Raw genomic sequence first — 11,893 nt, 5'->3', positions numbered from 1 at the left:
CCCCTTGCTGTTGTCCCACAGATTCTGTTCCTGCTGCAGCTAAGTTCTTGTTATGAGTTCCATTCCTGCTATCCTCATGTCTCCTGATTATCCAGTTACCACCTTGGGTATCTGCACTGTGGGGCTTGTCTCTAGCAGTGCAGGGTAGTTCAGTAGAGGTTGTTGTATATTTGGTACCATTGTCTGAGCATTGTTGCTACTATTTTACGGTTTATTCCATCTTCAGTGCATTGTTGCTATTGGTTATTATCTCATACCACCCTTTGAGCATTGTTGCCTTTTGTATTTTTATATTCCACCACTGTGCATTGTTGCATATTGTTTTGCCTTAGGGGTCATAGGCCTGCACATTCTGGGGTTAGTTAGATATCCTTTTGCTACTGGTCTGTGTCCACGAATACCTTGTCCCCTCCTAAGACCTGACTGTAACGGAGTCTGGGCGGACCTACTGTAATTCGACAGTTAAAGGTGAAGCCTAGCTCTGCACATACTTGTGGACTCCAGGTTGGGGCAACAGAGTCAGGGAGCAGGTCTGCTGACCTCCTACAGAGTCCTAACAAGTCCTCTTGGTTCCAAACTTCTTCTATTTATGAATGATGGGAGCCACTGTGCTTATTGGGAAATTCAAAGCAGCAGATCTTTTTCTGTACAGATTGATTTGTGCTCGAGACAATCCTGTCTCAGGGATTTACAGACAATTCCTTTCATGCTTGGTTTGTGCTCTGACATGAACTGTCAAGTTGGCATAAACATGCCTGTATTTGGGTGGATTTGCCAAAGGCGCTTGCAGACGGTCCAAGCCCATGCACATTGCAACCAATGCGCATGCGCAGTACAGCCAACATCGGCTAGCATCTGAACAGGTCTGAATGGGACACATAGTCTTCATGGTCCATATTTTATTACAACTAAAAAGAAATAGAAAAAAATATATCCCCACATTTTTTTTTATTTCAGTATTTCTGTCTCCCCTATACAGCAGTGATCCCTGACCTGCCCTCATCTGCACTTACTGCGCCCTTCATCACAAACACTCTGAATGAGAAATCTTTAGTCTATAGAAAGTGGTGGTAGTAAAATGGCCGATAAGCAATTTCTACTGAAATAATATTTTGACCTTATGTTTAAAAGACACATTTAACAAACAGCAAAATAACATGCTTTTAAGTGAACAAAAAGCAAAAAAAAAATCACACTTACAGTACATTATAGATATCCATGTATCCAGCTAGTATACTTTACATTTCATTAAATTTAAATTATAGTCTGGCTTTTTTTTCGTGAACAATAGATCATTCTGCGTTATTCAATGCAAGTCTTCATATAAAAGAAAAAGTAATATCCATTATAAAAGCTCTGAAATACATTTATTCAGAAAGATCAGCTGGGAGAAAGCTAGCAAAGTAAACTCAGTTTTTTTAACTACTTTTGGTTACGAAGTACGATGATAGGAAATGTACAGTATTATACAATACTAGTAAGCCCGCTCAAAGCAAAAGCTTCCAAACCTAATCTGCTACCTTCTGTGTTTGTGCATGTGTGAGAAAAAGATGCAGTTTCATTCTCTGCCAGCAGATGGCAGTGTTTTGGAGACTCACGGACACTAGACATATACAGATGGAGCGGGTCTCTTCTTTGCAGGGGATGGCGATGGCGACGCCAGCCGCCATCCCCCGCCAGCCGCCATCTGTATCTGCGAAAGGGGACGCGCGCTAAAGATGCGTGCGCGTCCCCTTCCGGCGGCTTCCCCCGGGTCCCCGCCGGATTGTCGGCCGTCACCCGGGGTCCCCACCGCCTCCCTGCACCCTCCCTAACCCTGTCCGTCTCCCTGAAGCGGAGACGGACAGGGTTCCCGTCTCCCCGCCTCCCGGAAACTGAGACGCGAGTGCGCGTGAGACGCACACGCGTCTCAGTCAGATGGAAGCCGGGCTGCTGGCGGATCACAAGAAGTGGGAGAGGGGAGTGTTGGCGCTCTGGGGTTTTTGGTGGGATAGTTTATGTATGGAAAGTGAGGAGCTGGGAGCAATAACTGTGGGCTGGGTGTTGTGATAAATGAAGCAGGTGGCAATAACTGTAGGCTGGGTGTTGAAATGATGTAAAAACTGGAAACAATAACTGTAGGCTGGATGTTGCTGGTGGAAGTGGTGGGGCGGTCCCCGATTTTTGTTTGAGGTAATGTTAAACTGTCCCACGGTGAGGCAATGCCTGCTGACTCACCGATAGGTGGTGGTGTCACGGTACCCAGATCCCTTCACGTCAGGTCCTGAAGTGGATGTGTGTACCTCCAAAGATAACGTAAATGGTTCAGGGTATGCAGGTGGTAGGTGGGAAAAGGTGGTAGTAGCTTACCGTATAGTAACAATGTATCGGCTAATGTCGATGGTGCGTGATAGCCCCGGGTCCTGACACGGTTCCAGAGTCTAATGCAGTGGTTCCCAACCTTTTTTCGTTCGAGTACCCCTTGATTAGGCTTTTCATTTTGGAGTACCCCCTCCTTTCATAAATACCTCCTCTCCCATCGCTTCGCGCCATAAAAGTTGGTTTTTGTTAGATAGTAATGTTATTAGGTTAGCTAAATACTAAAAGCACCTCTTTAATGGCATTTATAGGCTTTTACTTTTGATTTTACATTTTACAATTGTATTTGCATCTTAACTGAAAAACAAAAACAGTATTACCTTGAAATGCGGCTCTTCATTTCAATCTGATCCTTGTTTCTGGGAGCGGTTCACCAGGTCCAGTGGGGTCACCTATTCAGTATCTGGCTGCAATGTTCTTCTGGCAATAGTAGTGCTTCTTGGTTCAATATCAGCTCTCCATGTCCAGTGGGGTCACCTATTCAGCATCTGGCTGCAATGTTCTTCTTGCAATAGTAGTGCTTCTTGGTTCAATATCAGCTCTCCATGTCCAGTGGGGTCACCTATTCAGCATCTGGCTGCAATGTTCTTCTTGCAATAGTAGTGCCTCTTGGTTCAATATCAGCTCTCCATATCCAGTGGTGTCACATATCCAGCATCTGGCAGCAATGTTCTTCTGGCAATAGTAGTGCTTCTTGGTTCAATATCAGCTCTCCATGTCCAGTGGGGTCACCTATTCAGCATCTGGCTGCAATGTTCTTCTTGCAATAGTAGTGCCTCTTGGTTCAATATCAGCTCTCCATATCCAGTGGTGTCACATATCCAGCATCTGGCAGCAATGTTCTTCTGGCAATAGTAGTGCTTCTTGGTTCAATATCAGCTCTCCATGTCCAGTGGTGTCACATATCAAGCATCTGGCAGCAATGTTCTTCTGGCAATAGTAGTGCTTCTTGGTTCAATATCAGCTCTCCATGTCCAGTGGTGTCACATATCCAGCATCTGGCAGCAATGTTCTTCTGGCAATAGTAGTGCTTCTTGGTTCAATATCAGCTCTCCATATCCAGTGGTGTCACATATCCAGCATCTGGCAGCAATGTTCTTCTGGCAATAGTAGTGCTTCTTGGTTCAATATCAGCTCTCCATATCCAGTGGTGTCACATATCCAGCATCTGGCAGCAATGTTCTTCTGGCAATAGTAGTGCTTCTTGGTTCAATATCAGCTCTCCATATCCAGTGGTGTCACATATCCAGCATCTGGCAGCAATGTTCTTCTGGCAATAGTAGTGCTTCTTGGTTCAATATCAGCTCTCCATGTCCAGTGGTGTCACATATCAAGCATCTGGCAGCAATGTTCTTCTGGCAATAGTAGTGCTTCTTGGTTCAATATCAGCTCTCCATGTCCAGTGGTGTCACATATCCAGCATCTGGCAGCAATGTTCTTCTGGCAATAGTAGTGCTTCTTGGTTCAATATCAGCTCTCCATATCCAGTGGTGTCACATATCCAGCATCTGGCAGCAATGTTCTTCTGGCAATAGTAGTGCTTCTTGGTTCAATATCAGCTCTCCATATCCAGTGGTGTCACATATCCAGCATCTGGCTCTTAATTTCAATGCGATCCTTGAGCTTGTTTCATGGAGCTGAGTTTTTTAAAATCAGGGTCGAATGAAGACAGATATAATCTCAAATCAGGAGCTGCATCAAGCTTACTGCGATATTTATTCTTAATGTACGCATAAGAAGAGAATGCTCTTTCGACAAGCTCTGTGTTTGTGAAAGGCAATAAATATTGTATTGCTTTCTCACTGAGTTGTTGGTACTCTTCTTTCACTGCTGACCAGAAGTCGATGAGTTTAGATTTTTTGAAATCTGACTGTAAAGACGAATCAGTCGAAAGTTCAATCAAGTTTTGCTTTTCAGAAACTGATAAGTTTTCAGCTTGTTGAAAGAAAGTTTCGTTGAATGGATTGGAAATCCAGTTATTAACACTATTTAGCTTCGGAAAATAGTATCTGAACGACACCTTAAGTTCTTTTAAGTGAGATACTATACTACTTTTTACTTCTTTGGACAATTGCAGCTCATTCTCCGATAAGAAACTGTAGAGTGTCTCAAAAACTTCACACTGGTCTTTTTTGATACAAGATTCCCAAAAATCCAATTTCTTGATCATAGACTCGATTTTGTCAGAAACCTTAAAGATGGTTATGAAACTATTCTGTAATCCTAAATTAAGTTTATTTATTTCTGAAAAGATATCAGATAAGTACGCAAGCTGTTGAAGCCATTCACTTTCATGAAACTTAAAGCTCAACTGAAAAGGGTGGTCTTCTAAAAAAAGTTGAACTTCATGTCTCAATTCGAACAATCTAGTGAGTACTTTCCCTCGTGAAAGCCACCTCACTTCGGTGTGGAAAAGTAAGGTTGTATGGATGCTGTCCATCTCTGTACACAAAGATTTGAATAATCTGGAGTTTGTGGCATTGGCCTTAATGAAATTAACAAATTTGACCGATTCATTCAGAACTTCCTTCAGTGCATATGGCAGGTGTTTGGTAGCAAGACTTTGTCTATGAATACAGCAATGGCTCCAAGGAACATGAGGAGCGACTTCTTTTATGCGGCCACGTAAGCCTGTATAACAGCCCGACATAGACTTACCACCATCCGTGCAAATACCACAGCAATTGGCCCAATCAATGTGTTTTTTAACAAAATAACCATGAATGGCATTAAATATGTCCTGACCTGTACATCTCTCAGTGAGAGGGTGGCACAGTAAAAGATTCTCTTCAAGCATTTTATCATTGATATATCTAACAATGACAAGCAAAATGGACAGATTTGATACATCTGTGCTTTCATCTACCTGCACTGAAAAGAATGGACTTTTTTTTATTCTTTCAATCAATGTGGATTCAATGTCATCAGACATCTCATTTATTCTGTGAGAAACTGTATTGTTTGAAAATGGAATTTTGTTAATTTTTAGGATATGGTCTTCACCAAACATACATCTAACTGTATCGCTTATGCAAGGAAGTATCAATTTTTCAGCGATTGTATGATTTTTACCACATTTAGAAATACGGTGACTTATTCTGTATGATGCCTCAACCGCATTCTCATTGACCTTGTTTGCAGATGAAACAAAAGAAGATATAGTTGGACCTTTTGATAGTCTCTTGAAAAAACTAACATGTTTATCTTTATAATTTGGATGCTTTGTCTTTAAATGGCGCATTAACAACGATGGTTTCAAGGACCCGTTAGCCAATATCTCGCCACATACAACGCACAGTGGTTTAGGACAGTCTTCATCTCCTGTGACTGAAAACCCATATTTCAAATAGTCATCGCAATATTTTCTCTTTTTTGAAGGAGCACAGTTTTGAGTTTTATGATTAGTTTTAACTGTATCTCTTTCTAGAGCAGGGCTATCAGTAGCTGCACCCTGGTCCCCTTGTCCTTGTGATTCAAGAGACTGCACAGAAGTACTTGCAGCTGCCAAATCCGTAACTGGAGATTCTGTGCTAGTAACGGGTGATGGTCTGCTAAAAATTCCCATTTTCAACCACTTATCCATTTTGAATGCCTATTAATTCCTTGCTGGCAGAATAAGAGGACTTTGCTGACACCTTGCTTGCACAATAAGAGGACTTTGCTGACACCTTACTGGCAGAATAAGAGGACTTTGCTGACACCTTGCTGGCAGAATAAAAGGACTTTGCTGACACCTTACTGGCAGAATGAAAGGACTTTGCTGACACAATAAAAGAAGTTTGCTGACACCTTGCTTGCACAATAAGAGGACTTTGCTGACACCTTACTGGCAGAATAAGAGGACTTTGCTGACACCTTGCTGGCAGAATGAAAGGACTTTGCTGACACCTTGCTAGCAGAATAAAAGGACTTTGCTGACACCTTGCTGGCAGAATAAAAGGACTTTGCTGACACCTTGCTGGCAGAATAAAAGGACTTTGCTGACACCTTGCTGGCAGAATAAGAGGACTTTGCTGACACCTTGCTTGCACAATAAGAGGACTTTGCTGACACCTTACTGGCAGAATAAGAGGACTTTGCTGACACCTTACTGGCAGAATGAAAGGACTTTGCTGACACAATAAAAGAACTTTGCTGACACCTTGCTTGCACAATAAGAGGACTTTGCTGACACCTTACTGGCAGAATAAGAGGACTTTGCTGACACCTTACTGGCAGAATAAGAGGACTTTGCTGACACCTTGCTGGCAGAATGAAAGGACTTTGCTGACACCTTGCTAGCAGAATAAAAGGACTTTGCTGACACCTTGCTGGCAGAATAAAAGGACTTTGCTGACACCTTGCTGGCAGAATAAGAGGACTTTGCTGACACCTTGCTTGCACAATAAGAGGACTTTGCTGACACCTTACTGGCAGAATAAGAGGACTTTGCTGACACCTTGCTGGCAGAATAAAAGGACTTTGCTGACACCTTACTGGCAGAATGAAAGGACTTTGCTGACACAATAAAAGAACTTTGCTGACACCTTGCTTGCACAATAAGAGGACTTTGCTGACACCTTGCTGGCAGAATGAAAGGACTTTGCTGACACCTTGCTAGCAGAATAAAAGGACTTTGCTGACACCTTGCTGGCAGAATAAGAGGACTTTGCTGACACTTTGCTGGCAGAATAAGAGGACTTTGCTGGCACGAAGTTCACACACAGCCTAGCCAAGAAAAAAAAGACATACGCAGCACTAAAAATAATGAATACACAATTTGCAGAATTGTTGCAAATCACATATCACACATTTTAATAAAACAAAATCTTTAATGATCCCTGTGGTTCTCACTGTGCCCTCGTAGCTCTCATTCTTCCCTCACTGCACTTAGCCCCCTCACAGCTCTCACTGCCTTCTCAATAACGGTCAATGCCCAGTCACATCTCTCATTACCCCTTTATTGCTCATTGTCTTCTCACAGCCCTCACCTTGATCCCCATGGTTCCCACTGCCCCCTCATAGATTCCACTCACAGCTATCCCACATACACGAACTGTAATGCTCATTACACATAATGCCAAACACAGTAATGACCATTAAACATAATGCCACACTCCATTATGCCCATCACACATAATGCCCATTTAACATAATGCCACACACCGCAATGTCCATTACACATTATGCCATGGCTTAGCAATGCCGTAATGCCCATTACTTGTTATACCAAACACTGTAATGCCCACGCTGCACCTCAGACCGTGATGCCATGAGTTTGTCATGGGCGCGGTCTGCAATAATTGCTTGATGTTCATCATGTATAGCAGTTACTTTATATCTGGTAATTTTTAATTCACGTCCAGCATAGTCAATAAGGGAGGGAGAAGGCACCCCTACCCGACGGCACCCCTACCCGACCTCCCCCCTGCGCACGCCTATGATTAAAGATGAATACTCACCTGGCATAAATCCTCACATCCAGCGATGGCGATGGCGTCCTTCCTTCCTTCCAGGCGCGGCGGCAGGGCGGTGTCCTTCGCCAAGACTGCGCTGCTCCGGGGGTCCTTCCAAACACAGTAATGACCATTAAACATAATGCCACACTCCATTATGCCCATCACAAATAATGCCCATTTAACATAATGCCACACACCGTAATGTCCATTACATATTATGCCATGGCTTAGCAATGCCGTAATGCCCATTACTTGTTATACCAAACACTGTAATGCCCACGCTGCACCTCAGACCGCGATGCCCATTACACATTGCGCTTCACAATGTGATGCCCATTACACATTGCCCCTTACAGACCGTGATGCCCATTAAACATTACGCCGTAGAGACCGTGATGCCCATTACACATTACGCCGTAGAGACCGTGATGCCCATTACACAATATGCCTCACATCGTGACCCCCTGTGTCAGCCATGTCCCCATTCCTGTGTCATACATATATATATCCATATACCAGTTACAACAATAAACAAGACATAGTTTACTTATGTAAACCTATATTAGGGTAACAATGTGAAAGATCTTTGGGGAATTTACTAGGGCTGTATTTCCCAGAGCAAGCAATGCAACCAGACATGGATAGTATAGTGAAAATCATCGTTTAGTGAGCTTATAGATTTGGCAGACCTCTCCCTTAAATTGGCAGGACATTGAGATGAACGAAAAATCAATCATGTATTATGCTGGAGATAAATATGGAGAATCTGCTGATCAGAATTGTAAAATGATGCTCATCATGTAAAAATGGCTTTGTCTTCTGTCAAGGATTACCTCTGGTGTACAATCATTACAGCTGCTTGTGAGAACCTGACAATGACATATGACTCACTACTATCTTTCCTCAGAAGTGGCATGTGATACGCAAAGATGATTAAAGATGAATACTCACCTGGCATAAATCCTCACATCCAGCGATGGCGATGGCGTCCTTCCTTCCAGGCGCGGCGGCAGGGCGGTGTCCTTCTCCAAGTCTGCGCTGCTCCGGGGGTCCTTCCAGGCGCGGCGTCTTTAGTCCAGGCGCGGCGGTCTCCTTCCAGCGCGACTGCGCATGCTCCGGGGGTCCTTGCCGCTGCGGCGAATTGAATACAGGCGCGGCGGTCTCCTCACAGCGCGTCTGCGCATGACCATGGGGTTCTTCCAGCCGCGGCGGCGTGACCCGGCGTATGTGACGGGTCACGCCGCCGCCATTACCACCATCGGCGTCGCGTACCCCCTGGGAGATCAGCGCGTACCCCCCGTGGTACGCGTACCACGGGTTGGGAACCGCTGGTCTAATGTATCCGTGTGGTGGGTGGAAGAGGACTTGGGGGTGCACGTGTAATAATGAGAAGTGGACTGGTATATTTAAAAGGTGCTAATTTATTGTGACTATTAACAGAAGGGGGACATTTACCAAAATGGATTCGTAGAAAAAAGGTGTATTCGTAGGGAGAAATACACCTTTTTTTACGAATTTGTATTTTCGGGATTTACAATCCCAAAAATACAACAATTCGTATTCCTAAAGATGGAACATTCGTATTTGTATTTACAAATACGAATGTCTACACCATCGATAGGATACGACAAAAATCACCATTCAAAAGAATGGTGGTTTCTGATTTACTAAGCAGCCGTACTGATAATACGGCTGCTTAGTGGTGTAAAACAGGCATGCAAATACGACAGGAAAATAGAACACCATTTTCCTGTTCTATTTGCTTTAAGCCTGCATGGATCAGTCAGATCCGTGCAGGCTTCAGTGTAAAAAAATAGAAAAATTAAATAAATTTAAAAAAAAAACGGCGTGGGGTCCCCCCCACAGCCGAAACCAGCACCAGGCTGACGGAGCCTGGAGCCGGTAATTAAAAATCAGGGAACCCGACAAATAGGGGTTCCCTGATTTTTAACAACGAGCCCCAGGCTCCTGCTCTGGGGCTGGTTCCCAAAATACGGGGGACAAAATGACTAGGGGTCCCCCGTATTTTAAGAACCAGCCCCAGGCAAAACCAGCCAGCAGGGTAATGCCACAGCCGGGGTATTAACCCTACCGACCAGTCAGCCTGGCCAGGGGCCCTGGGGGAGTGGGGACCCCCCCAATAAAGGGGTCCCCCCCCTCCAGGACTTACCTGACCAGGCTGAAGCCTGGTGCTGTCCTCGATGCCCCTGGTCGGTGGGCATCGAGCTGATAGTGGTGTAAAAAATAGAACAAACTATTGTTTTTTACTGTGGCACTACAAGTGCCAGCAAGCTGGGACTTGGAGAACCACAAGTCCCAGCCTGCTGGGCATTAAAGGGCCCGCTGGGTCTTGTAGTGCCACAGTAAAAAAAATAGTTAAATAAAACACACTGACACCCATTTTAAATAAAAGTTTAATACACACATTACACACATACTGATACTTACCTATCTTGATCCCGTTGGTAGGTCGCTGGCTCCGGTGTCGGCGGCTCCGTGTCGGCGGCTCCGGTGTCGGCAGCTCCGTGTCGGCGGCTCCGGGGTCGGCGTCCTGTCCGAGGATAATCCATGTTGGACCTGTGGAAGGAAATCCTACTCACCCAGGTCCTCCATGGATGGTCTTCTTTCTTCATCTGTCGACATCCAGGTCTTCTGGCAGCTGCTGACGACTTCCAGCAGCTGCCGGCATCTCCCACGACGCTCCCCGGCTTTCAGAGCCGGAGAGATCCTTCCTCTTCGGCGTCTGGGCTCAGAATGAATTCTGGCCAATCAGGAGCCGCCTAGCCGCCTAGCGGCCAATCACAGCAGTTTATTGCCAGCTTTCAACCAGTAACCTTTTTTTAACTTTTTATTTTGGCACACAACGAATACAATTTTCATTGCCAAAGCACATAATCAGTCCTCCATGGAGAAAAACAAACACACACACACACTGACACACACACACACACACACACACACACACATGAACTAACAGGAAAATTTAAACTCATTGGCCCCCACATGAACAAAAAATTCATGTTAGCCCACATAAAAACAATCATTCACACTGTACCCCATACAACACAAAAAAAAACCACATTGGCCAGCAGTTGAACACAGTACAGTATATAGTCTGTGCCAGGCTTATCTGCTTGCAGAACATATGGATCTTATGCCAATGCCAACTGTTTTCAATGTAGAGTGCCCCAGGATGTAGAGTTAAAAAGTCTACTCTCGGTCCAGCAGCACACTTGGGAATTGCTCGTGAAACATTGGTTAAAAGTACTGGTTTAGACCTTAACCTGAAAAAAAATACATTGTCTCAGTGAGAAGAGTAGTATAGCTTGTACAGTATTTATTAGACAATGTGTATAAATTATTGGGTGGCCATGTAAACATTGCAACTGCCAGCTCTAGTCATAAATACAATTATCAAATGCAGGTGACTGTACCCTCCCAATGTAACCTAAGTCATAGAGGCCCCATCCCCCCTAATGATCATATAGTGATATTACTGAACCCAACGTATGAAGCCCAATTCCCAAGTTTAGGCACAGACAACTCACCCTTCATGTCACCAGCTCGACTGTTGTGAATAACATACATCTTGGATTTTCATATGCATTGGGCACAGCATAAGAAGAAAAAAGTGGTAAAACAGCAAAAGTTACAATACCCCATTTCTATTTTTTATTTAACTTGTATACCAGATAATTACCATGTATTTTCAATGTACTCTCTTCTCTAAGACCAAAAGACCAAGGGGGTCATTTTGATTGACTCAGTAAGCTGCGAAGCTTGGAACTTACAGAGTCCAGAAAGTTTTTTGGGGTGGTTCCCGCACTGGAGTTTCCGCCTTGGCTTCAAAAACAATTAAAGCCGAGATAGATAGCAGATATAAATTTAAGTTATATCCAAATCCCAATTAAATAACCTGAGTATTTAGTCAGTGTTATGTTATAGTCGGGTTGGAGGTACTCCCCTGAGTCAGAAAATAGCAATATTGCACAATATTCACTGGTCTGAAAACAGTCTGTAATAGGGTTACCCTATTACAGACTGTTTTCAGACCAGTGAATATTGTGCAATATTGGTTTATGATCAAATGAGACATT

The 11,893-nt window shown here is 44.0% G+C and overlaps 1 protein-coding gene across 1 annotated transcript; it reads right to left on the bottom strand.

The window, feature by feature from the left end:
* Positions 1–3,964: 3,964 nt before the first annotated feature.
* Positions 3,965–5,941, bottom strand: LOC146074237 (zinc finger BED domain-containing protein 5-like). Its single transcript, XM_083182126.1, has one exon. The coding sequence runs from the start codon at positions 5,939–5,941 to the stop codon at positions 3,965–3,967; it is 1,977 nt and encodes a 658-aa protein (XP_083038252.1).
* Between the last annotated feature and the right edge of the window lie 5,952 nt (positions 5,942–11,893).

This window comes from Crinia signifera, chromosome 1, assembly GCF_055691185.1.
Source record: "Crinia signifera chromosome 1, ASM5569118v1, whole genome shotgun sequence".
NCBI lineage: Eukaryota > Metazoa > Chordata > Amphibia > Anura > Myobatrachidae > Crinia > Crinia signifera.
Note: the sequence above shows the minus strand (reverse complement) of the source record. Positions and strands in the feature narration are given on the sequence as shown.

Coding starts and splice junctions, on each gene's coding strand:
- LOC146074237 (XM_083182126.1), bottom strand. CDS start 5,941: ATGGATAAGTGGTTGAAAATGGGAATTTTTAGCAGACCATCACCCGTT.